This window comes from Trichosurus vulpecula, chromosome 8 (assembly GCF_011100635.1).
Source record: "Trichosurus vulpecula isolate mTriVul1 chromosome 8, mTriVul1.pri, whole genome shotgun sequence".
NCBI lineage: Eukaryota > Metazoa > Chordata > Mammalia > Diprotodontia > Phalangeridae > Trichosurus > Trichosurus vulpecula.
In genome coordinates this window covers 253,680,855-253,706,399 of record NC_050580.1, presented here as the reverse complement: position 1 = coordinate 253,706,399, position 25,545 = coordinate 253,680,855, and the positions used below count along the sequence as shown (strand labels likewise).

The window sequence follows — 25,545 nt, the reverse complement described above, 5'->3', positions numbered from 1 at the left end:
ATGACCCAGGCCAGTCACTTCACCCTATTTGCCTCAGTTCCCTCACCTATAAAAGGAGCTGGAGGGGGAAATGGCAAACCACTCCAGTATCTCTGCCAAGAAAACCCCAAAAGGGGTCACGAAGAGTCAGACACGACTGAAACGACTGAACAACATGGACTTAGAGTCAAAGGACCTATATTCAAATCTTCCTTTTACTATTTACCAGCTGTGTGACTCTGGACACATCACTTAGTTCCTCTAGGCCTCAGTTTCTTTATCTGTAAAATGAACTCCGAGGTCCACTTGGAGCCCTAAATCCGTAAGCCTAAGTGACCACAGTATCATGAAGCCCACCCTATCTGGATCTTTGCAATTATGCCAAATGTTTCCCTTCCAACTAAAAATTCATGACGACCGTCTCCATTTAAGCCATGGCTTTTAATTTAAAAAAACAAATTTCCCCGCATGCGTTAGGGATGCAGCAGCATCAGGATGAATGGGGTGAGTAAGAGCTGCTGACTCTTGCTAGTCTGACTACATAACTGGCCATGGCATCATCTTCCCTGCTGTGATAATAGCAAGGGGGTGGGGGTGTCGTTGCCACCCACAGGAGCAGATGGGGACGAGGAAGGCTGCACAAAGCCACCACACTGTTGTCACCAACAAGCTTTGTTTGTCTGAAATTAATTTATACTCATAATCGGTTGTTTCTTCTTTCTCTTCTTCTTCTGCTGCGATACAGTGCTCAGAGCAGATTCTGAAGTGTAGAGGGGCATCTCGGGCACCGTCAGTCTTCCAAACTGGGTCGGATACTTGGTCTTCATGAGATTTTTAAATACAGGTTGGGAAAGCAGATGTTTTAACTGTTTTTTCATTCCTTTCATCATCTTTTGTTTCTGACTCTCTTCTTGTTCGTTACGTCTTCCTCCTTGGAAAAACATTAAACCGGTTTATTTCTTTATTAATGGGAATTTTTAGAAACCTTTCCTCCCAGCCCCTGCAATGATAATTTCACAAACTCAGTGCTCTTTTGGGTGGCAAAGTACAAAAGGACTTTGAAGAACCTTAGTATTATCCTTGTAAGCTTGATGGGAAAAACAAAGGTTTGCTGACTTGACTACCAAGCTAAAAATCTCTCCAGAGACGATGCTTTGGATGCAGCCCAACCACTGCCTGTTTCGATACACAGATCAAATATGCTTAACTTATACTGCATCTACAAAGGGAAGGAGGCAGGCAGAATAACTCAGGGCAACTTCTTATGGCTAGTTTTTCAAGTCACACAAACAAGCAGAAGCAACATTCACCTGTTTGTTTCCCAAGAGCTTCCCACACAGAGGGGACCTTTCATGTCCAAGCCAAAAATATATTAAAAACAGGGCCAGTGCATTAGGCCATATATAACCCATAAGGTCCATCCTGACTCTAAAATCTCAATATAATACATTCTAGCACTTGATATTTTAAGGTCCTTTCCAACTTTCCAATCCATGACTCTTAGGACCCTGTCCAAGCAAAGTCTTTATAGCATATACCAGATGCTTCTCTTCATGACATTCTTTCTATCTATAACAGAGGCCCACAGGCAAGGTTCTGAGGACAGTGTTGTATTACTAAACAGTGTGGACTACTAAAAAAAAGTGCTTATTATTACTCGGCTTTCAGGGAAATGTCTCTTACTGAAAAGTTGGTGAATATATGTTGTCTCTTCTGCATGACAAGTCAACAGATCCCAACGAACAAACAGACTGCCAAAAGGGGTCCGTGACACACACAAAAAGGGTAAGAACCTCTGGTCTACATGAAGCCTTTCCTGATCCTCTCCCCAGTTATTTTGCATTTAATTTGTATATTCTTATATATGTACAAGTTGTCTCCCCAATAGAATGTAAGCTCCCTGAAGCAGACACTGTTTCATTCTTCCCGTCTTCAGAACCCAGCAGTGTGTAGCACATAACAGGCATTCAATGAAAGCCTATTGACTGACTGGTGGCGGTAGAACTGACAAGACTAGGCAACTGACTGGATGTAGGAGAGGAGAAAGAAGGAAGGGCTAAAGATGATTCTGGAGTTTCAAACTTGAGCAACTTGAAGGGGTGGCCATCGACAAAAATAAAGGAGTCTGGGAAAGGGATAGGTGAGAGAAGAAGATGCAGTTCAGTGTTGGACATGTGGCATTAGTATGCCAGGTAGAAAAGTTCTACAAGACCGCTTTGGCATCTGTTCACTGGAATCTGTTATCTCGTCATGCAGAATAGATAACGTATTCATTTACTAACTTTTCAGTAAGAGACATTTCACTGAAAGCTGAGTGACACCACATTTTTTTCAGTAGTCCACAGGCCTCATTATAACACGACCCTCAGTAACTTACTGTCCTTCAATAGATGGGATGTAGTCCCAAAGGAGAAGGATTAAGCCCCTCTCCTGACTTTGCCTCTGAATATCCAGACTCTGGGAGAGGCCCAAGCCAGCTCACTAACATTCCCCTCCTGGCTCTGCTCCAGACTTTTCTTCACCATTGCCCCTGCTCTGGCACCTTCCACACTTCTATTCTATCCCCCTGCTTTTCAGCTCCATTTGTGTGTCTTCCCCCATTAGAATGTAAACTTCTTGAGGGCAGGTCTATGTTTCTTTTTGTTTGTAATTTTTACCCCAGTGCTTAGCACAGTTCCTAACACATAGCGATTATTTAATAAATGTCTGTCACCTTGCCTAAATATACGGATTCTCAGGAGAAATCTGCCTAGAAAAATCATTGAGGCCACAGGGGTGGAGGAAGAAACATCTCATTATAAAGGGAGTAGAGTACATACCCTTTGACCCAGCAATACCACTTCCAGGGCTGTATCCCAAAGAGATCATAAAAATGGGACAAGGACGCACATGTACAAAAATATTTATAGCAGCTCATTTTGTGGTGGTGAAGAACTGGAAATTGAGGGGATGCCCATCAATTGGGGAATGGCTAAACAAGTTGTGGGAGATGAATATAATGGAATACTATTGTGCTATAAGAAATTATGAGCAGGCAGAGTTCAGAAAAACCTGGAAAGACTTATAGGAACTGATGCTGAGTGAGGGGAGCAGAACCAGGAGAACACTGTATACAGTACAGACTTAGCTCTTCTCAGCAATGCAAGGGCCTAAAACAATTCCAGAGGACTCAGGATGAATGCCATCCACATCCAGAGAAAGAACTATGGAATCCGAATGCAGACACTGTTTTCTTTTGTTTTGTTTTTCTTTCTCATGGTTTCTCCCATTCATTCTAATTCTTCTATACAACATGACTCATGTGAAAATACGTTTAATGGGAATATATATGTAGAGCCTATATTAGACTGCACACCATCTTGGGGAGGGAGGGGGAGAAAATTTAAAACTCATGGAAGTGAATGTTGAAAACTAAAAACAAACAAACAAACAAACAAAGAGAACAGGGCTCTTGGACAACAGCTTCAGAAGATACGAGACCATGTGAAGGACACCGGGATGGAAGAGACTTGGGCATGTCTGTGAGCAGCAGGGACGGAGCCAGCAGATAAAGGCCAAATTTAAGATGAAATGGTAAGAGTGAGGGAAAAAAAGGCAATCAAAGGGGCAAGGTTCACAGGAGATAATATGGGATGGACCACAAGTCAAAGAGGTGTCCTTGGCAAGGAGAAGGGCCACTTCTTCAGAGGCAGGAGCAACGGAGAGGAGAGCAAGGACAAAGTGGAGGGGTTCTGAGGTGAGGACACTCACTGTGCCTCAGTTTCCTTGGTAAAGGAGGAGGCCAGAGCCTCTACAGAGAGCGATGTAAATGGCTCAGGGGGAGAAATCTCTCCTGTGTGTGAGAGTCCACAGAGAAGAGCCAAAGGCTTGCTGCGGTCAGGACACACAAGGAAAGGTCTGACTCCCTCCCTGGCCTTCAGTTTCCTCAGCAGTAAAACAGGAGGGACAAACTAATGCAGAATCATGAAGAGTTCAGATTTCCCGAATGCTTTCCTCATAATCCATTTGTGAACTACAAGAGAGGAAGCTGCTATCATCCCCATTTTACAGACGAAAATTGAGGCTCCTGAGAGGTTACATGACCCGTCCATGTTCACATAATCAGTACGGGGGGGCAGTAACCTGACTCCAAATCCAGCACGCTGTTTGCTATATACCACAAGGCCTCTAAGACCTCCTGTCCTGCCATCTCACAGGAAGCACTGTGCAACGCTGATGTAATATATAAGGGTGGGTGTTTGTAGTTATTGCTGGCCATGGAGCAACTAGAGAAACTGGAACATCGATGTACCATTAACAGGAACAGCATCTGCATAGAGCTTTAAGGTTTGCAAAGCATTTTAAATATGGTAAACTCATGCAACCTCAATGGGTGGAGGGGTGGGCACTGTAGATGCTGTTATTATCTCCATTTTACAGCCGAGGAAACTGAGGCACACAGTGATTAAGGTTAAGTTTAAACTCAACCTCGAGGTTAAGTGGTCAAGCCATTGGCCCCCACACTAGCCAGTGAGTGTCTGAGGAGGAAGGTCAACGCAGAATTTCCTTCTTTAACGAAGGGGGAATGGGTACAGCATTAAACAGGCACCTTCTATGTGCCAGGCACTGTGCTAATGCTTCACAAGTATTTCATTTGATCCTTATGGCCACCCCGGGAAGAAGGTGCTATTATCATCCCCATCTTACAGGTGAGGGAACTGAGGCAGCTGCAGAGTAAGTGACTTGCCCAGGATCACACAGCTAGTTAGGCGCCTGAGGAGGAATGTGAGCTCAGATACCCCTGACTCCAAATCCTACACTCCACGTACTGAAGGGGGAAGGGAACGGCAATAAATCGATGTTGTTGTTCAGTCATTTTTCAGCTGTGTCTGACTCTTTGTAACCTAATTTGGGATTTTCTTGGCAAAGACACTGGAATGGTTTGACATTTTCTTCTCTAGGTCATTTTACAGATGAGGAAACCAAGGCAAACAGGGTTAAGTGACTTGCCCAGGGTCACGCTGCTAGTAAATAGTATCTGGGGCTGTATTTCAACCCAAGGCTCTTTGCCTCTGGGCCCAGTATTCTAGGCACTGCACCACCCAACCTGCCACTGGGCTCTAGAAAACCCAGATTCTAGCCTTGGCCCAGACATAGAGTTGCTACATCACCTTGGGTTCGTCACTTCCCTTATTGGGGCCTCCCTCCTTGGTAACATAATGAGGGTTGAATGAGATGACTTGTAAAGGCTGCCTCCTATGCTGACATTCCACGTTCTCTGATGACACAAAACTTGACTGTCTTCCACTTGTGCGGGGCCTGAGCTGCTCTGGGCAATCTCTCTCGGCAACAGTGATTTCTAACGTTCTCGTCCTGTTCTACACAGAAAGGCAGCCACCAAGCCCCTGCGTCTGCCCCCCTCTCAGCGTGGATGGACCCCCCAGACAAGCGCCTGCCTACCCGCCCCCGAGGGCCCTCTGCTTGCCTAGGAACACGTCGTCGTCCACATCTATTTCAAGAGCATCAGCAGCTTGCTGGAGCCAGGCGTTGTGCTGCTTCGCTCGGCTGTTGTAGTATTCCTCCTTCTCGATCTGTCGTGCTAAATTTACTCGCTCCTGCAATAAAGCAGAGACAATTTTCAGGCTGGCACAAAATGCCGCGTTTATTATGTACGGCATCCTGCTGGCCTCGCGATTTCAAAAGCTTTCAGAAGCAGCGGTCGGCCAAGGGCATCTCAGAACGCGCCAAAGGGCATTTGAAGTTTAGTAAAGCCAGAGCAAAAACACAGCCAAGAGCGGGAGGCAGACACACACACACCCCCCCCCCAAACATTAGAGTCAGGAGGAGTGACGATACAGAAGACATGGGTAGGCTCCCTTTGCACACAGTTACATGTTGTTTTCGCGATGTGGTGCAGGGGCCTAGAGTCAGACAGACCTGAGATAAAATCCAGCCTCAGACACGTACTGGCTGAGTGACCCTGGACAAACCACTGAACCTCTGCCTTGGTTTCCCCTTCTGTAAAATAGAGATAATAACAGCACCTACCCCCAGAGTCGTTGTGAGGATCAAGTGAAATGATACTTGCAAACCACTCAGCTTAGTCCCTGGCACATAGTAAGCATTATATAAATATTAGCTAGTAGTAGTAGTGGTAGTAGTAGTGGTGGTGGTGGTAGTATTGGTAGTAATGGTGGTAGCAGCAGTAGTGATCGTGGTAGTTGTAGTGGTGGGTAGTGGTAGTGGTGGCGGTGGTGGTGGCGGTGGCGGTGGCAGTGGTAGAATGTAAACTCTTTGAGAGCAGGGACATTTTTTTCTTTGTATCCCCAGCTCCTGGATTAATAAATGTTTACTGATTAACTGACAGAGCATAAAATGCCATCACAAGAAGAGAACTGAGAATCATGGAGCCGTACCGTACAGATGGAAAGGACCTTAGGAGACGACCTAGTCTAGACCCAGAAGGAGACCAAGAGACACAAAGTGATTTGGTCAAGGACAAACAGTAACAGCACCAGAACTTGAACCAGTATCTCAAGTGCCAGGCCAAGATTTTTCCATTAATCTCTCCCCATCCCTGATACAGTTTTATTACCTAAAGCTTTGAAAGAAAATCATGAACCTGCATTAACTATGGTCTATAAAGACTGTCTTCTGCCCGGTGCAGAAACTAGAGCTTCAATTCAATTCCAAAAGACTAAGTGCTCACTACACGCCGGGTTCTGTGCTAGGTACTGGGGACAGAAAGGGAGAAGAGAGTCTGTGCCTTCAGGAAGCTTAGCTCTGATTGGGGGAGGAGGGAAAGAACAACCATGTACAGAGATAAACAAATATAAAACACATAGCAAGTGAATATAAGGCAATTTGGGGTAGGCAGGAGATTCCCAGCAACTAGAGAGAGGCAGAGGGAGGGATGGGGAACATTACCTTAAGCATTTCATACGCTATTCAGAAGCCATTCTTAAATGCCCCCACATCTTGCATTGTACGCATGTGTCCCATCAGGCACTTTTATTCAATGCATGCCCAGAACATTTACAAATCTGGCTAAAAAGGTTTGTGAATATAATCTTGTGCAAAAACACTGCATTAATTTGCTTGGAGACCCACACAGTTTCTCTGGCACTTTACCCTGAGCCATTACAGCTCTGCAATGAGCAACAAACCCCCACAGCTGGGCATTCAAGAACTCTGACTCTCTGGCAATCAAATACCTCCCAACTTCCAACACTGAGCGCCTTAGTTCTGAGCTCGCCAGGGGACGAGAAATGGGCACGTAAATATCTTGGTTCTTCTATTTCCCACCTTTCTGTTGACATAGCAGAGCCTGTGTCCCTGGAGAGTTGATACAGGTATATGCGACGGATCTCAAATATAAGTCAGGGTTCCAGAAGTTAGAATGTTAGGTAGGATTCATGGAGAGTCATAATTGGAAAGTGTGAACACGTAAACAGAGGACAAACCAAGAAGGTAGATCCTCAGGGTGCAATGGAATCAGGGCTGAATTTGGAGTCACCCAAAGGACCCGAGTTCAAATCCTAGCTCAAGCATTTGCTAATAAGTAACCTTGAGGAAATCACTTTACCTCCTGGACCTCATTTTTCTTATCTATAAAAATCGGAGGGCTGGACTAGATGACTTTCAAGACCCTGTCCAGTTCCAAAGCTAAGACTCCATGATTGTTTCCTTTACTAACAGTGCTAGCAAGGGAGGAGACCTTAGAGATCACTGAGTTAACCCTCCTCATTTTGCAGACGGGGACACCGAGGCTCAGGGAGCTGAAGCGATTCACTCCAAGATCTCAAAATGGCAGGGAGATCAAGCGTTTGTGGTTTATAAGGCGACCGACATTACTGCCTGACTGGAATAGGAGGCCACAGGCTGCAGAACTAAAGGGAAAAACACAACACGCTGTGGAAAGGAGCAATGAGCTGGCAGTCAGGAAGAAAAACAGGCATTTATTGAGCACCTACTATGTGCCAGGGATTGTGCTGAGCACTTTACAAACATCTCTTTGGATTCTCACAATGCCCTGGGAGGTAAGTGCTATTACGATCTTGTCTTCACGATGGGAAAACTGAAGCAGACCAGTCAAGTAAACTGCCTAGGGTCACAGGGCAGGCTAGCAAGTAAACAATTCAAATCTGGGGCCACTTTTGAACTCAGGTCTCCCTGACTCCCAGTTCAGCACTCTACCCGCTGCACCACATAGCTGCCTCTAAGACAACCGGGTCTTAATTTCATGTTTGCTACTTAACAACTGTAAGACCACTTAAGGTGATGACTTAACCTCTTTGGACCTGTTTTCAATAAATTGGTCATGTCAACAAACCGAGACCTTCCTTAAACCTTCCTGCCTTGTCTACACCACTGGGCTGTTGTAAGGCTCAAGCAAGATGCGAAATAAAGCGTTTGTAAATCATAACGTGGTGTAGAAACATAAGCTTTTATTAGAAGGCAGCATCAAGAGGTAATCTGGTCCTAAGAATAAGAAAGCCTGAATTTTGGAAAAAACTGCCATTAATTGCTATGTGACTTTGGAGCAAATCCATGGCCTGACTGGGAATCAGCTTCCTCACCTAGGCTGAGATTACAGCTCTATTAATTACCCATGGAAGCCCAGGAAAGTCCCTCCCTCTCTTTGGGTCTCATGTGCATCATGTGTAAAGTGAAGGGCTTGGACCACAGAGAATCATCTAACCATCCTTCCAATTCTGACGCTCCATGTAACTACCAGCCTCTCGCTTTAATACCCACCCTATGACTCTGTTATTGGGGCTATTAGTCATGAACTGGGATGAGTTCTGAACCTGTTATTTCATGGGCAGAGGGAACTCCTCAGGGTGAGGAAACTCCTTTTACAGATGTCTCTGCCCAAAGGGCTATAAAAGTGTGCATACCACTTGACCCAGCAGTGCCGCCTCTAGGGCTGTATCCCAAAGAGATCACACAAGTGGGAAATGGACCCATATGTACAAAAATATTTACAGCAGCTCTTTTTGTGGTAGCCAAGAACTGGAAATTGAGGGGATGCCCATCCATTGGGGAATGGCTGAACAAAGTGTGGTATACGAAGGTGATGGAATACTATTGTGCTGTAAGAAATGAGGAGCAGGGGGATTTCAGAAAAACCTGGGCAGACTTACATGAATTGATGCTGAGTGAAGTGAGCAGAACCAGGAGAACACTGTACACGGTAACAGCGACATTGTGCGATGACTGACCGTGCTAGTCTGAGCTCTTCTGAGCAACATAATGATCTAAGACAATGCCAAGACTCATGATGGGAAATGCTATCTCCACATCCAGAGAAAGAACTCTGGAGTCTGAATGCAGATCGAAGCATGCTATTTTCTCTTTCTTCTGCTGTTTTTTATTTTTTCTTTCTTATGATTTTCCCCTCCTGTTCTGATTCTTCTTTCACAACATGACTAATATGAAAATATGATTAATATGATCATACATGAATAGCCTTCATCAGCTTACGCACTGTCTTGGGGAGGGGGAAGGGGAAGGAGGGTGAAAAATTTAGAACTCAAAAATCTTATAAAATTGAGTGCTGAAAACTAAAAACGACTAAGTTAATTTTTTTAAAAAAAAAGCCAGACTTTATCCGCGACTTAGTCTTTGAGAGCCACCTAGAGCCCTGAGGTGTTACGTGCCCAAGGTCGCACAGCCAATGTGGGTCGGAGTGGGTGGGACTTGAACCCGGCTCTTCCTGGATTCAAAACCATCCGTATGTGTTTCTCATTGACAATAATCATGATAATGATGACAGACAGCAGACTTTAATATGTTTTGTTATGGATCCCCAGCCATTAGGGATAAACCGGAACATGAGGGAGGAGCTGACAACGGGATTACTCATGAATCTGACACAATCTTAGCTGAGGGCCTTAGGTGAGTCACCTCCACGCCTCGGGCCTCAGCTCCTTCGCTGACAAAATGAAGACGAGCTCTACCCTGCCCGGCCTCTCCCTCCCACGGGATTTCTGCGAGAGTATAAAAGTCCTGCGCAGCACAGTAGAAGTGAGAGTCCCGTAGCAGCAGCAGCAGCAACGTTGTGGAGATAGGCAAGTTTCACATAGCAGCGTAATGAGCATAACAGCTAACATTCCCAAAGCACCTACTGTGTGCCAGACGCTGCGCTGAGTACTTTGTAACCATTTCCTCATCGGCCCTCACAGAATCCTGAGGCGGACGCTGCGGTTACCCCCATTTTACAGACACAGAAACTGCCGTGAGCCGTTATAATTAGTTATCATTAGAGCAGGTCACCCCTCGCCAGCTGCCTACGGAGGAGGAGCTTGCCGGCAGAAGCCTGGAACCCCAGGAAGGGTCTGTCTGAGCGGGGGTTCTGCTGCTTCGGGGGCTTTCTTCTTACCTTGATCGCTTTCATGCACTTTATTTCAATGGGAAACAACGGAATCTCCTCGCTCTTCTCCAGGGTCTTGTAAATCTTCTTGAAATTGATCATGTCGTCCGGTCCAATCAGCAGCAGGCTGAGGCCCTCCTTAGCGGCTCGGGCCGTTCGGCCGCTCCGGTGGACATAGATCTCTGAGGTTCGAGGGACCTTCAAAAGAGATCGACGTTAGGATGCTTATGTGGAGGCTAGAGCTGATCTCGGGTAGGAGGCGGCGCTTGTGGAACGAGTGAGCCTCTCCTAGAATCAGAGATAAGGTGGAAAAGTAACAGCTTCTATCTGTGTGACAGACACGGCACAGGAGAGGCCTGGTCCGTACCCTGGCTCTGTGACCCTGAGCAAGTCAATAAGTTGCAGAGAAGGTGCTGACCTGCGTTGGTAGATGGAGTTTCCTCACCGGGGAGCTCCAGTCCCATCCCTATATTTGTATAATGTTTTATGGTTTCTTCTGTGATGCCTCACTGAGACTCAGAGCTGACCTTGGGTTCCTGGAGGGCTATACTAGTACCACTCAAGTTCTAACAGGTATGTAACATGGTGGACAGGCTTTGGGCCAAGGCCCAGTGACGGACTGTGTGTCCGTTGTCTGCATATCAGCCTCTGATACCACCATCTGAATTACAGAGAAAGGGCCGCTAGGTGGTGAAATGGAGAGAGTGTCAGGCCTGGCGTCAGGAAAAGATGACTTCAACTCTGGCCTCAGCTATTTACCAGCTGTGTGACCCTGGGCAAGTCACTTCACCCTGACTGCCTCAGTTTCCTCATCTGTAAAATGAGCAGAAGGAAACGGCAAACCGCTCCAGTATCTTTGCCAAGAAAACCCCAAACGGGGCAGTGAAGAATCAGACACAGGTGAACAAGAACAAGAACAGTCACGGAGAGACTCGCGACCAGGCTGTCCACGGGGTGATGAATTTCTCAGCCACAGCTCTGCAGGACCATCTACCGAGGTGTAAGGGGTGGGGGAATGGGTAGAAAGTCCCTACAATTACGAGATCCCAGATCCCTGCAGTCTCCGTAGGACTCAGAAAGCAAGGTACATAGAGCATCTTCTCTGATCTCTACAACCACCCTTTGAGGTACATTAGATAGGGACAGCCAATCCTGTCCCATCTCACCCCCCACCCCCGATTGACAGAGAAAGAAACAGAGACCCAGAGAATGAGGTCACCTGTCTGAGTGGGAGGGCTGGGACTCAAATTCACACCACAGCTTGCTGCCTCGAACCACAATGGATGAATCTAAGTGCATGTGAAGCTCTGCGAGGTTTTTTAAAATCTATTTAAGCTCTTATAGTCCTGGGGCTGACCTTACTTCTACAGTGCCTGGAACTGCAGAGCCACAAAGGCACTACAATGGATTTGTTATGGCAAAGATGCCCCGCAGGTATATTCCTCAATATTAGCAAGGTTCAGACTGAAGAAGAAAGAGGAGTAAACTAGGAAACGTATGTTCTGGCCCTGGCTCTGGCTGCTTACTAACTGTGTGACCTTGGGCAAGTCAAAGGGCTGCGATTTCCTCCCAGAATGGGATAATAAAATTGCTGTAGAAATGAGAAATAATCACCCTTTCTACCTCACAGGCTTGTTGTAAATGTCAGATTAACAACAAACAAGTTAATTCACAATTAATAAATTAACAAGGTTACCTAAAGTCCTTCCACCCCTAACAGTCTGTCGCTAGAGGCAGTGAACACAACGATACATTCTGCTAGCTGGAAGGGCCTTCACGATCGTCTCTTTCATTCTCTTCATTTTAAAGATGAAGACTACAGGAGGAAGAGACCTGAATGGCAACCCGGTCCAACGCCCTGCCTGGCGAGGGAAACCCTCTGTGCAGCACTCCTGACGAGCCGTCACCGGCCTCTCTGCTCCAAGGACAGGGGGCTCACTAAGGGAGGCGCCCATTCCATCATCAGATAGCTCGGACCGTTCCCCCAGATCCTGGATCTCACGGGCATGAGGAATGTCTTCACTGGTGGTAGTAGGAGCAGGAGTAGTGAAAGTAGTGATAGTGGTGATAGCAGTAGTAGTACTAGTGACGGTGGTAGTAGTGGTGGTATAGCAGTAGTGACAGTAGTGATGGCAGTAATGGTGGTGGCATCGGCACTAGTGATAATGGTAGCAGTGGCGGTGGTGGTAGTAGTGGCCAGTAGTAGTAGTGGTAGTGGTATTAGCAGTGATGGTGGTGGTAGTAGTGGTGGTGGTGGTAGTAGTGGCCAGTAGTAGTAGTGGTAATGGTATTAGCAGTGATGGTGGTGGTAGTAGTGGTGGTGGTGGTAGTAGTGGCCAGTAGTAGTAGTGGTAATGGTATTAGCAGTGATGGTGGTGGTAGTAGTGGTGGTGGTGGTAGTAGTGGCCAGTAGTAGTAGTGGTAATGGTATTAGCAGTGATGGTGGTGGCAGTAGTGGTGGTGGCGGCAGTAACAGCAGGAGTAGTAGCAGCAGTGTAACCACCACTAGCATTTACATACAACTTTAAGGCTCGCACAGTACTTTACGAACATCTCATTTTATCCCCCAACAATCCCGCCACGTAGATACTACCAATATCCTCGTTTGAGGATCCTGGAGCAGACTGCGGCTGAGCGGCTTGTCCAGAGTCACGGAGTTAGCAAGTGTTTTCAGGCTAGATTTGAACTAGAAGGCAACTCCTAGATTTAGAGGGCTTGGATTCAAGACCCACCTACATAGCTTACTACTTTATCAACCTGGATAAGTCAAAACCCCCCGGGCCTCAGTTTCCTCAAATGTACAATGAGGTGTTAAGACTACAAGGCCTCTCTGAGGTTCCTCCCGGATCAATACCTATGATCTGCTTCTCTGTAACTTCCATATATGAATACTAATTTGGCCCTTCCAGAGTCAAAGAAAACAAATCTAATTCCTCTTTCACATAACAGTAGCCCTTCAAACATATGAAGGCCATTCCTGCCTCCCTACCACCCCATCCCCACCCCCACTCCTGGTACACTCTTCCTTAGGCTAAACACCTTCCATGCACAAGTCCTTCAACTGTTACTCCCCTGATCACCTACTTCTGGCACTCACCAGTTTATCAATGTCCTTCCTAAAATGTGGTCCCCAGAACTGAGCGTCCTCCTCCAGGTACTGTGTGGCCCGAGGAAAACACACAGCAACACCCTCACCTCCCCTGTCTGGACTCTTTGCCTCTCTCCATTACTGCCACTGATTACGGAGTTAGCTTTTTGGAATGCTATGTCCCATTGAGACCACGTTTAGTCTAGCCCCATCAAACAACCTTGTTCTTTTCATGAGCAGCTGCTTTTTTCTTTAAACTCCAGTATACGGCTTTACCCTACATGAGATGGGAAGGTATCAAAAATGAATGAGTGATAAGAGGCATCTGAAATCAATGGTTTAGAGTGGAATGGAGCTTTCCAGCCTTTGAGGTGGATATTCTCTCTCTAAATAAATGTTATCACTTACCGCGAAAAGGAAGCAATATGTAACTACTAAGCTGGCTTTGTGCCATCGGGTGATCTTACCAAGATGCGCTTCTTATCTCACTAATGGAGGTTGGGAACCACCATCCGCACAAACGCCCCCACGTAGACTCACCTGATAATGGATGACGTGCTGAACATCTGGAATATCCAAGCCCCGAGCAGCCACATCTGTTGATAGAAGAACACCACTGTAGGGGAAAGGATAGTATTCAGTACCACTGAAAAGGAAAAATCCTCATGATGAGAACCACCAGTCATTGGGTTAGCCTACAGAGAGAGAACTGGTTTTTGGTGGTGGTGGTGTTTCATAAATTAATTTATTTATTTTTAGTTTTCAACAGAGAGAACTGTTAAAGTAAGTTCAGGGGTCTTATTGAAGTAATTTGATATCCAAGGAAGCAGCAACATATAAATAGGGGACAGAATACTGCTCTTAAGTGTTATAAGTCTGTCTATATAAAAAACTCATCATATAACCTGGGGCAAATTGGGTAACCTTTTACCTTTTACCTCTCTCGGGCTCATTTCCTCATCTGCGAAACAAGGAAGTTGAGGCGGATGGTAGCTAAAAGGCCTTCTAGCTTTAAGGTTCTTTCTAGCACTAATATCCAGGCCAATTCTAGTGTTAACATTCTATATTCTAAGTTTCACTCTAGCCTTCACTTCACAAAGACCACATTGAGTCCAGCCACATCTAACAACGTATGCTCCGTGTTCTAAGGTCCCTCTTAGCCCTGACATTCCACGTTTTATTGTATAAATGGCAATAAACTATTTGCTTTTGAAACAAGCCACCCGTTGATCTGACAGTACACCCAGAATGACACAGCCCATTGTAAGCCCTTTCTTTGGAACTGAGGGCTTGGAAGCTGACCTCCCTCACCTCTCCTGTCCTACCTCCTCCCTCACCCGGCCCACAGTTTGAACTTTGTTATCACTGAGGATTCTGCAGGGCACCTTCACCACAAACAAACACATTCTGGTGCCCATGTGGCTCCATGCGATTCCAGGGGCTGCAGAAATGAGGTCAGCCCCAGGACTGTAAGAGCTCAATTAGACTGAAAAACACTCTCTCCTTTTGCTGGATAAAGTTTCACAATGAGTTTATCATTGTTCAGTGAGGCCGCAGTGGCTGAAAGGCTACCGAGGCAGGGAGGGGGAAGGGGCATAGGAGGACAGACATTTCAGATGCCCCACAGACAGAGAAGCTTCAGGTCCCTCCCTCGGGATCCCCCGGCCTGTTTGTAAGGGGTTCAGATCCACCTCCACCGTCAGCTTACTTGTCTCGTTCAGCAAACCGCTCTAGGTTTTTTAATCTTTGCTTCTGGTGCATGTTTGCATGCAAAGGAAGTGGATCTCGGTCCAGAATGGAGAGGAGAGCTGTGAGGCGTTTGATGCAGTCGATGCTATTGGCAAAGACCATGGTTCTTCCTGGGTACTGAAGCAGAAAGTAATAGAGATAGAAGTCCTTCTCTTCTTTGTCGCAGTGGATCTTGGTCTCTGTCAGGGTTTCCACTGTGGCTTCTTTCCTGGTTAAGTCGATCACCTTTGGTTTGCCTCTCATCCCAATCTTCTGCATTAGCATGTCTAGCTTGCCCGTCTTGTCTATCTTCTTGGCGTTTTTCTTTTGAAACACTCTGGCAGGTGCTTGGTGGACCAAAGTCAGTGTGGCGGAAAATACAAATGTCTGTCTTTGCGGATTATACTGGCTGTCATTCAGCATTTCCAGCAATTGGGAGAGTTCGACAAAGTGGCCTCTTTCAACCATTCTGTCTGCCTCGTCGATCACCAGGCACCTGTCCAAGCAAAACATGGCCGTTAGTCAGGGACCCACACCCATGCTCCACTCCTCAGGCCCCCAAAGGCACAGAAGACTGACAGTGCACACAATCTCGCACCTAAGCAAGAAGCCCCTCTGCCACCTCCTTGGTGTTATAAAGGACAGACTACATTATAAAACGTGGCATTTATATAATGGTGACCCACCCTCTGACTTAAACCTGCAGTGAAGAAGAACTCGTGTGGAAGCCTATCCCACTTTTTTTCTCCCTATGAGCAGCGAGGTGGTGCAGTGGATAGTGCTAGGCCTGGAGCCACAAAGACCCATCTTTCTGAATTCAAATGCGGCCTCAGACACTCACTAGCTGTGTGACCCTGGGCAAGTCGCTTAACCTCTGCCTCAGTTTCCTTAACTGTAAAATGGGGACACAACAGTAGCACCTACCTCCCAGGGTTGTTGTGAGGATCCAATGGGATATTTGTAAAGCCTTTAGCACAGTACCCGGCACATAGAGGGCATTTAATAAATCCTTCCTTTCTTCTTGTCTTTGGGCCAAGCAGAATAACAATCTCTCTTAAGACACTTGGCTAAGCACCACAGCCCCACCGCAATTTCTTTTCTCTAGATTAAACATCCTCGGTTCCATCAACCAGTTTTCAAACTGCACGGTCTCCAGTCCCTCATCATCTTGACACTCTCCTCCTCAGAAGCTAAGACATCATACTCTAATCACAGTCCGCCCAGGGTAGGGTACCAATGGGATGGATGCTCATCTCCTTCATCACCGTGTGTCTACTGATACAGCCCAAGATGAAGGAAGCCGTTTGGGCTGTATTACACTGCTAACTCATGCTGAGTTCGCAGACCACTAGGATCCCCAGGTCTTTTTCAAATGAATCTAGTCACTCTCTCCCCTATACTATATTCCTAGAATTGATTCTTTGAACCAATTTCTTTTTTTAACCTAAAGCTCTGAGGCTAGCAGACGTTGTACACACTGATAATGTCAGGGGAGCTCCGGTGAAGCCCTTTGGGACAAAAATGAGGCCTGCCATCCAGGCCATGTTACTAAATTGCTGGGAAAAAAACCAGGGTAAGTGGATAACCAGGTCACCCACTTAGGAACAGGTTGGATAGAGGGGAGAAAGGCAAGGGTTGACAAAGGTTCTTTTACCTGAGCTGTTTGAGATTTGAGAGGTGGTGATGCTGCTCTTTAATTAACTCCCACAGACGCCCAGGTGTGGCAATCACAATTTCTGGCCGGCGACCCAGCATCCTTTGCTGTTTCTGAGGAGCCATTCCACCCACCAAGAGAGCAGTTTTGATGCCTAGAACACAAGACAGAAGGATCTCAAGCATAACGGAGCTTCTTATTCCCTAGAATAATCAGCCAGAAAGGGGCAGTGACACGTAGTGGGGAGAGGTGGCCTCAAAGCCTAGGTTTAAGTCTTGCCTTTGACCCACACTAGCTGAGTGACCCTGGGCTATCACTCCCAGAGTCCTGGGCAACTCCGTAAGACGTCTAAGTGGCTAAGAGGTGCTACTTGTGCCAATAAAATCATAAATTCAGTCCCTTTTCCTAATCCCCCCTAATAAACTGGGCATCTGACTCACACCAGAAGGTGCAGCTCTCCAAGTCCACAAAGGGTGCAGCAAACAGCCTGTGACCCTGCTTAGAAGGATTCTGACCAGGCTAAACATGCTGAGAATGTGTGAGTATCTTAAGGACGATATGAAAAGGGAAGCAGAGGAGTCTGGTGACCAGGGAGCCCATTTTCAAGTCAGGTAATCCAAGTGGGCTGCACAGAAAAGGCACCATCAGGGCTGGGTAGAGAAGCATCCGTGCATTTCAGCGCCAAGGGAAATCCGCATTGGTGGCTGTCAAAAGAACTCCCTCTACAATTCACACTGCGAGTGGTCGGTCACCTGACCCCTGCTTTTAGCCTTCCACTGATGGGGAACCTACTGCCTCCTAAGACGGTCCGCTCCGCTTTGGGAGGTCTTCCTAGCATAAACATAACCGGGCCCTTCTGCAATTTTGTCTTTTTTTTGGCAAATTCTTTTCTCTGGAGCCACCGGTAGCCATGGGGCACAGTGGAGAGGGTGCCGATCCTGCCTCAGATGCTTACTGTGTGACCTCGGGTAAGTCACTTAACCGGTGTGCCTCAATTTCCCCAGCTGTAAAATGGAAATTACAACAGCGGCTATCCTGCGGGGTTGCTATGACAACAGGGGCCGCTAGGTGGCGCAGACCACAGGTGGAAATAAGCATGGCACAGTCATACATATGTGTGTATGCATGTGTATGTTTATAGGCATATATGCATGTGTTCATATATGTGTGCACGTGTGTACGTGTGTACGTGTGTGCATATCTACACTTAACTATAGCCTTCTTTAGGGCAGGGGGAGAAGGAGGGGAAAAATGAAGAGAACAAAAAAAACCCAACAAGGAAGCAAAGAAAAGCTGGGCAGCTTTGAAAACAATGTATAGTATTTATTATATAGTACACATTATATATTGAAATGGAAATTGATTGTTTTACACTGAATCCTCTCTTACGGTCTGCTGTGTACACGGCAATTTTTTTCTTTGCTCATGTTGTATTTAAGTTTAAAATTTAAAATTTTACCAAAAAAAATTCATGCAAATGCCCAGATATTTTTCCAATGAACGGTTCTCTAGCCACGTGTTCCCATTTCTAATTTGTCAAGTTGCTTTTTGAATCCTGTCTCTGTCATCCAGGCTGCTGAGCAGCCCTTCCAGCTCCATGTCACCCGTACGTCTCATTAGGATGCTGTCTTTACCTTTATCCAAGGCGTTGCTATAAATGGTAAAGAGCACAGGCCCAGGCCCAGATCCTTGGGGCCCTCCTGTGCAGACTACCTTCCAAGGGAGCAGACAACCCATTAGTGACTGTCATTTGAGTCTAAACATTCAGATGGTTCAGAATCCACCTCATTTACTCTCTCTTATCTACCCATCTCTTAGTCGGGAAAGGGGATATGGGGAAAGTTCTTGAGGTTATCCAACTGGGAGAGAAGGCCATGAGCAAAAGCAGAGAGGCAGGAAAATATGAGGCAAGTTCAAGGAACAACCAGGAGCACAGCAGTAACGCTGGGTGGCCTACAAAAGAGTACAACGATTTTTATATCATTTTTCTAATATTTCTTAGAATCAGAAGGAACCTCGGAGGTCATCTACTGAAATTTTACTTACAGATAAGAAAATGGATCCCCAAAGAGATGTAGCTTGGTCAAGGTCACACAGCAACTGAATGGCAGAGGAGAGACCAACAGAGAACACCCAAAATCCCGTTCTCAACCTTCTTTCATAACATCGTTCCATTTAGCATTTACTCAGTGCCTCATTAGTACAAAATACAGAGAGCTCAGATAAGACACAGTCTCCATTCTAGTGGCACTCTGGTCTCATGGGGGAAGAGACAAAACACAGGTGATTTCTGTACACAATGTTACATGATGAACACAATGGAGAGGCACAAAACATAGGGAGAGGTAAGACTCAAGGGCTGGTACCAACCCAGGGGATTAAAGATGGCTTCCAGGAACTGAAGATTGTCAACGATCAATGAATAAGCATTTACTGAGTGCCTCCTGCGGGTCAAGCACGAAGGATACAAATGCAACGACTGTGCCAATCCTTGCTGCCAGGGCACCTACATTCTAGCATGTTAAAGTCGGGGTAAAAGATACAGATTTAGAGGGAATAAATGAAGCTACGGAAGTAAATGAAATGAATGATGAGGAAGTAGAGCTAACATTTATTGATAACAGCTAACATCGAGATATCATTTTATATCTATCAGACTGGCTGAAATGATCGAAGGGGAAAGCGAAAAACACTGGAGGGGATAAGGAAAGATTGGGACACTAATTCACTGTTGGTGGAACTGTGAACTGATCCGACCATTCTGGAGAACAACCTGGAATTGTGCCCAGAGAGTCATTAAACAGTCTGTAGCCTTTGGCCAAGCAATCCCACCACTAGGTCTATTTCCCGAGATGATCAGGTAAAAAAGGCAAAGAACCTCTATGTTCTGAAATATTTATAGCAGCTTTCTCTGTGGTGGCAAAGAACTGGAAAATTGTGGGGACGCCCATCAACTGGGGAAGAGCTGCACAAGTCGTGGTATATGCTCATGATGGAATACTGCTGTGTTGTAAGAAACAGTGAGCTCAATGATCTTAGGGAAGGATGGACAGATTTGTACGAAATAATGAAGAGCAAAGTGAACAGAACCAAGAGAACATTAGTAACAGCAATACTGTTTTAAGAAAAACCTGGAGCAGCTAAATCATTCTGACTATTTATAAACACCCAAATTAATATAATACTCAAATTAATGACCTATGAAAGAAGATACTATCTGCATCCAGAGAAAGAACTGATAAACAGAAGTATGTATAGAACGGTTTTCTATACATTCACATTTGTCTCTAATGGTAGCCATGGGGGCTGGGGGGAAGGAGGGGAGGAAAGTTGTCTGATAACTTTATTATATATTTAAAAGGAATAGCAAGTTGTACATAATAGATTTGCAGTTTAATATGCAATCATCTTTTTTTCTATTCTACTATGCTATGGAAATGCTTCTTTTATTTAAGTTCAGAATAAGATAAAATACATTAATAGAACACTTGAGGGTTTGCAAGTACTTTATATAGAGAAAGAAGGGTCGAGAACAGAAATCAGAGATTACTCATTTTAAGAGATACTGGGACATCGAACAAGAGAGACAAAAAGGGGAAGGGAGAGGAAGAGGAAGAGAGAGACCAAGAGAAAGGAGGACAGGGAGAGAGGAGAAAGAGGGAGGGGAAGAGAAAGAAAGAGAGAAAGGGGGAAGAAAGAAGAAGAGGAGGAAGGAGAGGGAAAAAGGGGGAAGGAAGGATAGAAGGGAGAGAAAGAGGGGAAACGGGGAAAGAGAAGTGATGGGGAGAGAAAAGAGGGAGAGAGAAAGAAAGAGGAGGAGGGAGGGAGGGAGGCACAGAGACAGAGACGGTTAATCCTATCTAACCAATCTTCTTTACTACTCCCATTCCCCCAAGCAGTCTCCGCTGTAATTGTTAGTGAAAGAGAAGGTTGGAGCCAATCTGTGAAGGGCATGCTGAATACCAGGGTGAGCAGTCTGGATGCTACTATGTCCGCTGTAAGCACTTCATGTGCCAGCTTTCAAGTGCCCACACCAAACCAGAACCCTGGAGCCGGCTCTGCCAGGATGCCTGGGAGCTGCTGAAGGGCCAAGGAGTTCAGGAGGGCAGGGCCCTTGACACTGACAAGGGACTTGATACAGTAAGAACCTTGAAGTTGCCCAACAACCAACCTGAGGACAGTCCACACGGCAGACGTGTGGGATTCTAGGTAACAAAAAGGGGAGGGAGGACCGGGCAGGATTGATCTTGGGAAAAACAAAACCTCAGTCCCTCTCTTCACACCCACACCCACACACTACATAAGTCTGAAACAAGTGGCAGGAATCTAAGAGCCACCAGTGACAAGAAAAAATAAAAACCCACAGAGAAATGAAGTGGTTGATTTTTTTTCATGTCTTTCAAGAGACTATGCCCTGAGAAGAAGACAGAATGGTGAAAAAGTCCCCTTCCTTTGGTCCATGGATCTAGAGCTGGTTTTCCCGACACGCAAGTCTGAACGTGGGACTCCTCCTATTCCATGGATTCCAATGGCTCCCAATTGTCTTTAGGATAAACTCCACCAACTCACTTTTAAAGCCCTGCACTAACTGGCCCCAACAAGATCCAGCCTCCACTTGCAATCCAGCCAAACTGCCCTTCTGTCTGTTCTGCACACAATACACTCCGCTTCTGTCTCTAAACCTTTGTACTCACCATCCCCATCCCTGGAAGGCCCTCTCTCCATCCCTCTTCCCCACAGAGGTCCTCGTTTTTAAGATGCAGCTCAAGTTCCATCGTCTACAGGAAGTCTTTCTTCCTCCCCTCACCTGCTAGAACTCTCCCTCCCAAACTAACTTGTATTTAACCACTTTTAATATATTTTTATTTATTAACTTTTTATTTATGGTGAATATATTTTTACATGTACTCGTTATCTCTTCATACATTAAAATGTAAGCTGACTGTAAGGATTGTTTCAACTTTTTATACTTGGATCCCCACAGCCTAGGCTGGTACTTGTAAATCCTTAATAAATAAAAAGTACCAGGCCTGGAATCATGAAGACCTAAATTCAAATCCAGCCTCACATATTTACTAGCTATGTAATAATCTCAGCAAGCTATTTATCTTTGGTCAGCCTCAGTTTCCTGTATCTGTAAAATGGGGATAATCCCAACACCTGCCTCCCAGGGTTGTTGTGAGGCTCAAATGAGGTGATAACTGTAGAGCTCTTAGCACAGAGCCTGATACGTGGTAAGCGCTATATAAACACTGGCTATCATCATTATCATCTTGGTTAACGGATCGACAGAAGGCACCGAAGGCCACCTAGTGCAACCTCTTCATTTTACAGAGGGGGACACCGAGGCCTAGGGACATCAAACAGCTTGCCCAGCGTCACACAGCTCGTAATCTGGACAGACTACACATACTCCGTACATAAATCTAAGCCTTTTCTCTGCCTCTGAGTGAAGACACTCACGAGTTCAAAAGTCCAGTCTCCCCCTCTCACGTTAGATGCAGAAATTCGGTCCTCCAATTGATCACTTTTAATTAAAGAAAAACTCTGAGCTAAGTTTAGAGGTTCGATACTCTCATAAAACACTGATTCTCAGGGACTTGTTATCTCAGCACCACCTGCAAAGCACTTTGTGCCAAGGAAGCTTCTTATCCTTCATAATTTCATCTCCTAAGAAATTCCATGACATTTGCAGGCTATCCTTGAGAGTATACAGGTGGATCTGGTCCCACTTTTGCTTATACTTGCCCAATTACAGGTGGTCTTATCTCATTCCCAGGAGCCAGTGAATCAACTATCCCTGGTCTGCTTTCAATAGCCTCAGGATGCAGCTGGGTCCCATAAATCCATAAAGCAGAGGGTGGTGGTCTTGGTACCACATGTGTGCAGGCCCAATTTTCCCTGGTGTAACCAATCATAATTCCTCACCCCCCACGATGATGCCAACCCTATAACCAATCGTATTATTTCCTCATCTACCCTGTTCTGTTCTTTGTTCTACGCTTATAAAAAGAAGTTGCATCTCCAATTCTTGGTCTTGGGTTCACATTGAGGCAATCATTAGACCCACAGGTCTGTGCCCTCCTAATAAACTATTATCTTTCTCGGAGAACACAAAGCACAAGAAATGGGATTTGAACCCAAGTCCTCTGGCTCCCATCAGTTCTCTTTCTCCTGTGCCACCTTGTAGCTATTCCCATCTTAGGTGTTAAATCAAGCCGAGACAGTACAAACAGGAGGAACTCCAAGCTGAGGATCGGGAGCCCTCGCTAGACGCGCGATTCTGGACAAGTTGTTTTCTCTCACCGGCTCCCAGTTTTCTTATCTGTCAAATGAGAGTAATTTCCACCCTAACTACTTCATAAGGTTGCTGTGAGAACTGAGTGAGATAATACATACATACATACATATACACACACATATGTACATACATACATACATATATATGCATATACACACACACACAGAGATACATACATACATATACATACACACACACATGGCTTGATCATCAGTAACAGAAAAAAGTAATTATTATCACTGTCATAGTGTGATGATCTAGAAAACCACATCCCTTGCAACTTAGTAAATGCTACAGCCTTCAGGAGGAGGCAAAGGCCAACCGTCAACGTGTTCCTCTTTAAAATATAAAACTTTAAAAATTGTCTAATTTACCATGAAGTCATTGCCTAGCAGGTGGGGGCCCGGGTAACCATAACACAAGGCCACCTGGGGAGAGACACGACGGTTTACCTGTAAACTGGGCTACAGCATCAACGTGGTGTTTGACTTGGACGGCCAGTTCTCTAGTGGGTGTCAAAACAAGCCCAAGCAAAGGGCTCCTCTGATTTCTGTGACCGGCAGGCTTTTCCTCATCAAACTCCAGCTTTATGTCGCCTGGACCGTGACACGGGTCTTCATCCTTCTCTTCTTTCCGTTCCACGGGCAGAGGGTTGGACGTTTCATCGCCATCTTCAGAAGGATCATCAGCATCCACCGATGACTCTCCGTCCTCAGGGTGACTCCCAGACTGCTCCTGGCTGCTCTGTTTCTGATCCTCCTGCCAGCGCAACACTGAGTGAATCACTGGGATAGCAAAGGCAAGGGTCTTCCCGCTCCCTTAGAAGGCAGAAAAAAGAGCAAACGGTAAAATACAAGCAGTTCAGGATTGGGATTTGTTTTTCTTTGCTTTGAGCCACAGATGGCCCTAGAGACAAGTTACACAGCTAGATACATTAGCACAACTCCTGAGAAGCTGTGGTGGCAAAGTGGACCGCAAAGACCTGGGTTCAAAATCCCAGAGCTCCCCTATTTTGGCTATGTGACCCTGGACAAGGCGCTCCTCCTCTCCATGCCCCGGACAAGTGCCTCTCTGCATTACTGGATGTAGTTTCCTCCCTGGGAGCTGTCTCTACCAAAGAAATCACGGGTCTGGTCCAACGCCGATGACAGTGATGGCAGCACCTCACATTTCTGCGCCCTCATCTAGTTTACAGAACATCTAAGTGAGGAGTGCAAACAGAACCCTCTCCATGGGAAACATCTAGGGACAGGCATGCGATGGGGGAGAGAGCTGGGCTCGGAGCCAGGAAGACCCAAATTCAAATCCGGCCTCAAGTCCTACTAGCCGTGTGGGCGACCCTGAGCAAGCCTGCCTCAGTTTCCTCATCTGTAAAATAAAGATACCTCCCAGGGTTGTTGTGAGGATCAAATATCTACGGAGTGTTTTGCAAACCTAAAAGCAGTATATAAACACGGTGCTATTACTGTTCATGACAACATCATATTTATGTTGTTATTATCAATGATAACGCTCATGATGCGGGACTGGAACCCAGCGCTAGTCATGGCTTTTTAATTTACAAAAGGCTATTCAATCCAACAAACATTAAGTACTTACTCTGCGCAAAGGCACAGCGTCATTTAAAGGAGCGGTCAGCGTCTTCTATAGACTTGTTCCTCACAACATCACCGGAGGGCCGTGCCAGGGCCAGGGACCCTACTTTACAGACGGAGGGACACACGGACACCCACAGCCACCCACACACACACTCTGCTAGAACGTTAACAGAGCCTGGGCTCCAGTCCAGTGCTCATCCTGCCCCCTCTTATTGGATCCTTACTTTGTTCCACCTCCTTGGATGCCAAGGCGCCTATTATCGATAGGCCCATTTCAGAGATGACAAAACTGACAGAGAGAGGGAAACACAAAAGCGACGGCGACGTGGGCTCTATCATCAAACGGCTCATGCCCGTGACCCGCGGCCTCAGGCGCTGACACCTGAATGTGTAAGACCAACAATGGACATCTATAGAGAGGGAAGCATTTCTCATACAGCGCCTCGTTGGATCCTTACAGCGGCTGATATCATTTATTCTCGTTTCACAGATCTGGACACGGGCTGGGGCAGGCTGTGTAGGATCACAAAACTAGTAAACGTCCGATGAGGCGAGATCTGAACCCAGGCGTACCAGCCACCGGCTCGTGCTGTGCAGAGGCAAATTTGGTGGGAAGAATCAGAGACTCGATGAGGCTGGACGCTGTATTCAAAGGAACAGGATTAGAAGGGGACTGGCATGTGGGGGAGGAGAGACAGGATGCAGAGAAGCATTGGTATAGATACGCTTGATAGAAGAGATTCCACGGACCAGGAGAGAACTCACAGAGTAACATTACTGCAGTGGTGGAAGGAACGGACACTGGGTTCAAGCAGATACCCCCAAAGGAACCTCAATCACAGC

At 46.1% G+C, this 25,545-nt stretch overlaps 1 protein-coding gene across 1 annotated transcript in view; it reads right to left on the bottom strand.

The window, feature by feature from the left end:
• Window positions 1–401: 401 nt before the first annotated feature.
• The window catches only part of DDX24 (DEAD-box helicase 24), a 37,246-nt gene continuing 12,102 nt past the window's right edge, over window positions 402–25,545 (bottom strand). The window contains exons 3-9 of the mRNA XM_036735028.1: window positions 23,557–23,922; window positions 16,804–16,957; window positions 15,130–15,645; window positions 13,962–14,037; window positions 10,343–10,531; window positions 5,444–5,573; window positions 402–910 (exon numbers count right to left, since the gene is read on the bottom strand). Of these exons, the coding sequence (XP_036590923.1) occupies window positions 666–910; window positions 5,444–5,573; window positions 10,343–10,531; window positions 13,962–14,037; window positions 15,130–15,645; window positions 16,804–16,957; window positions 23,557–23,922 (1,676 nt within the window). The 3' untranslated portion in view covers window positions 402–665. The remainder of the gene's footprint in view (window positions 911–5,443; window positions 5,574–10,342; window positions 10,532–13,961; window positions 14,038–15,129; window positions 15,646–16,803; window positions 16,958–23,556; window positions 23,923–25,545) is intronic.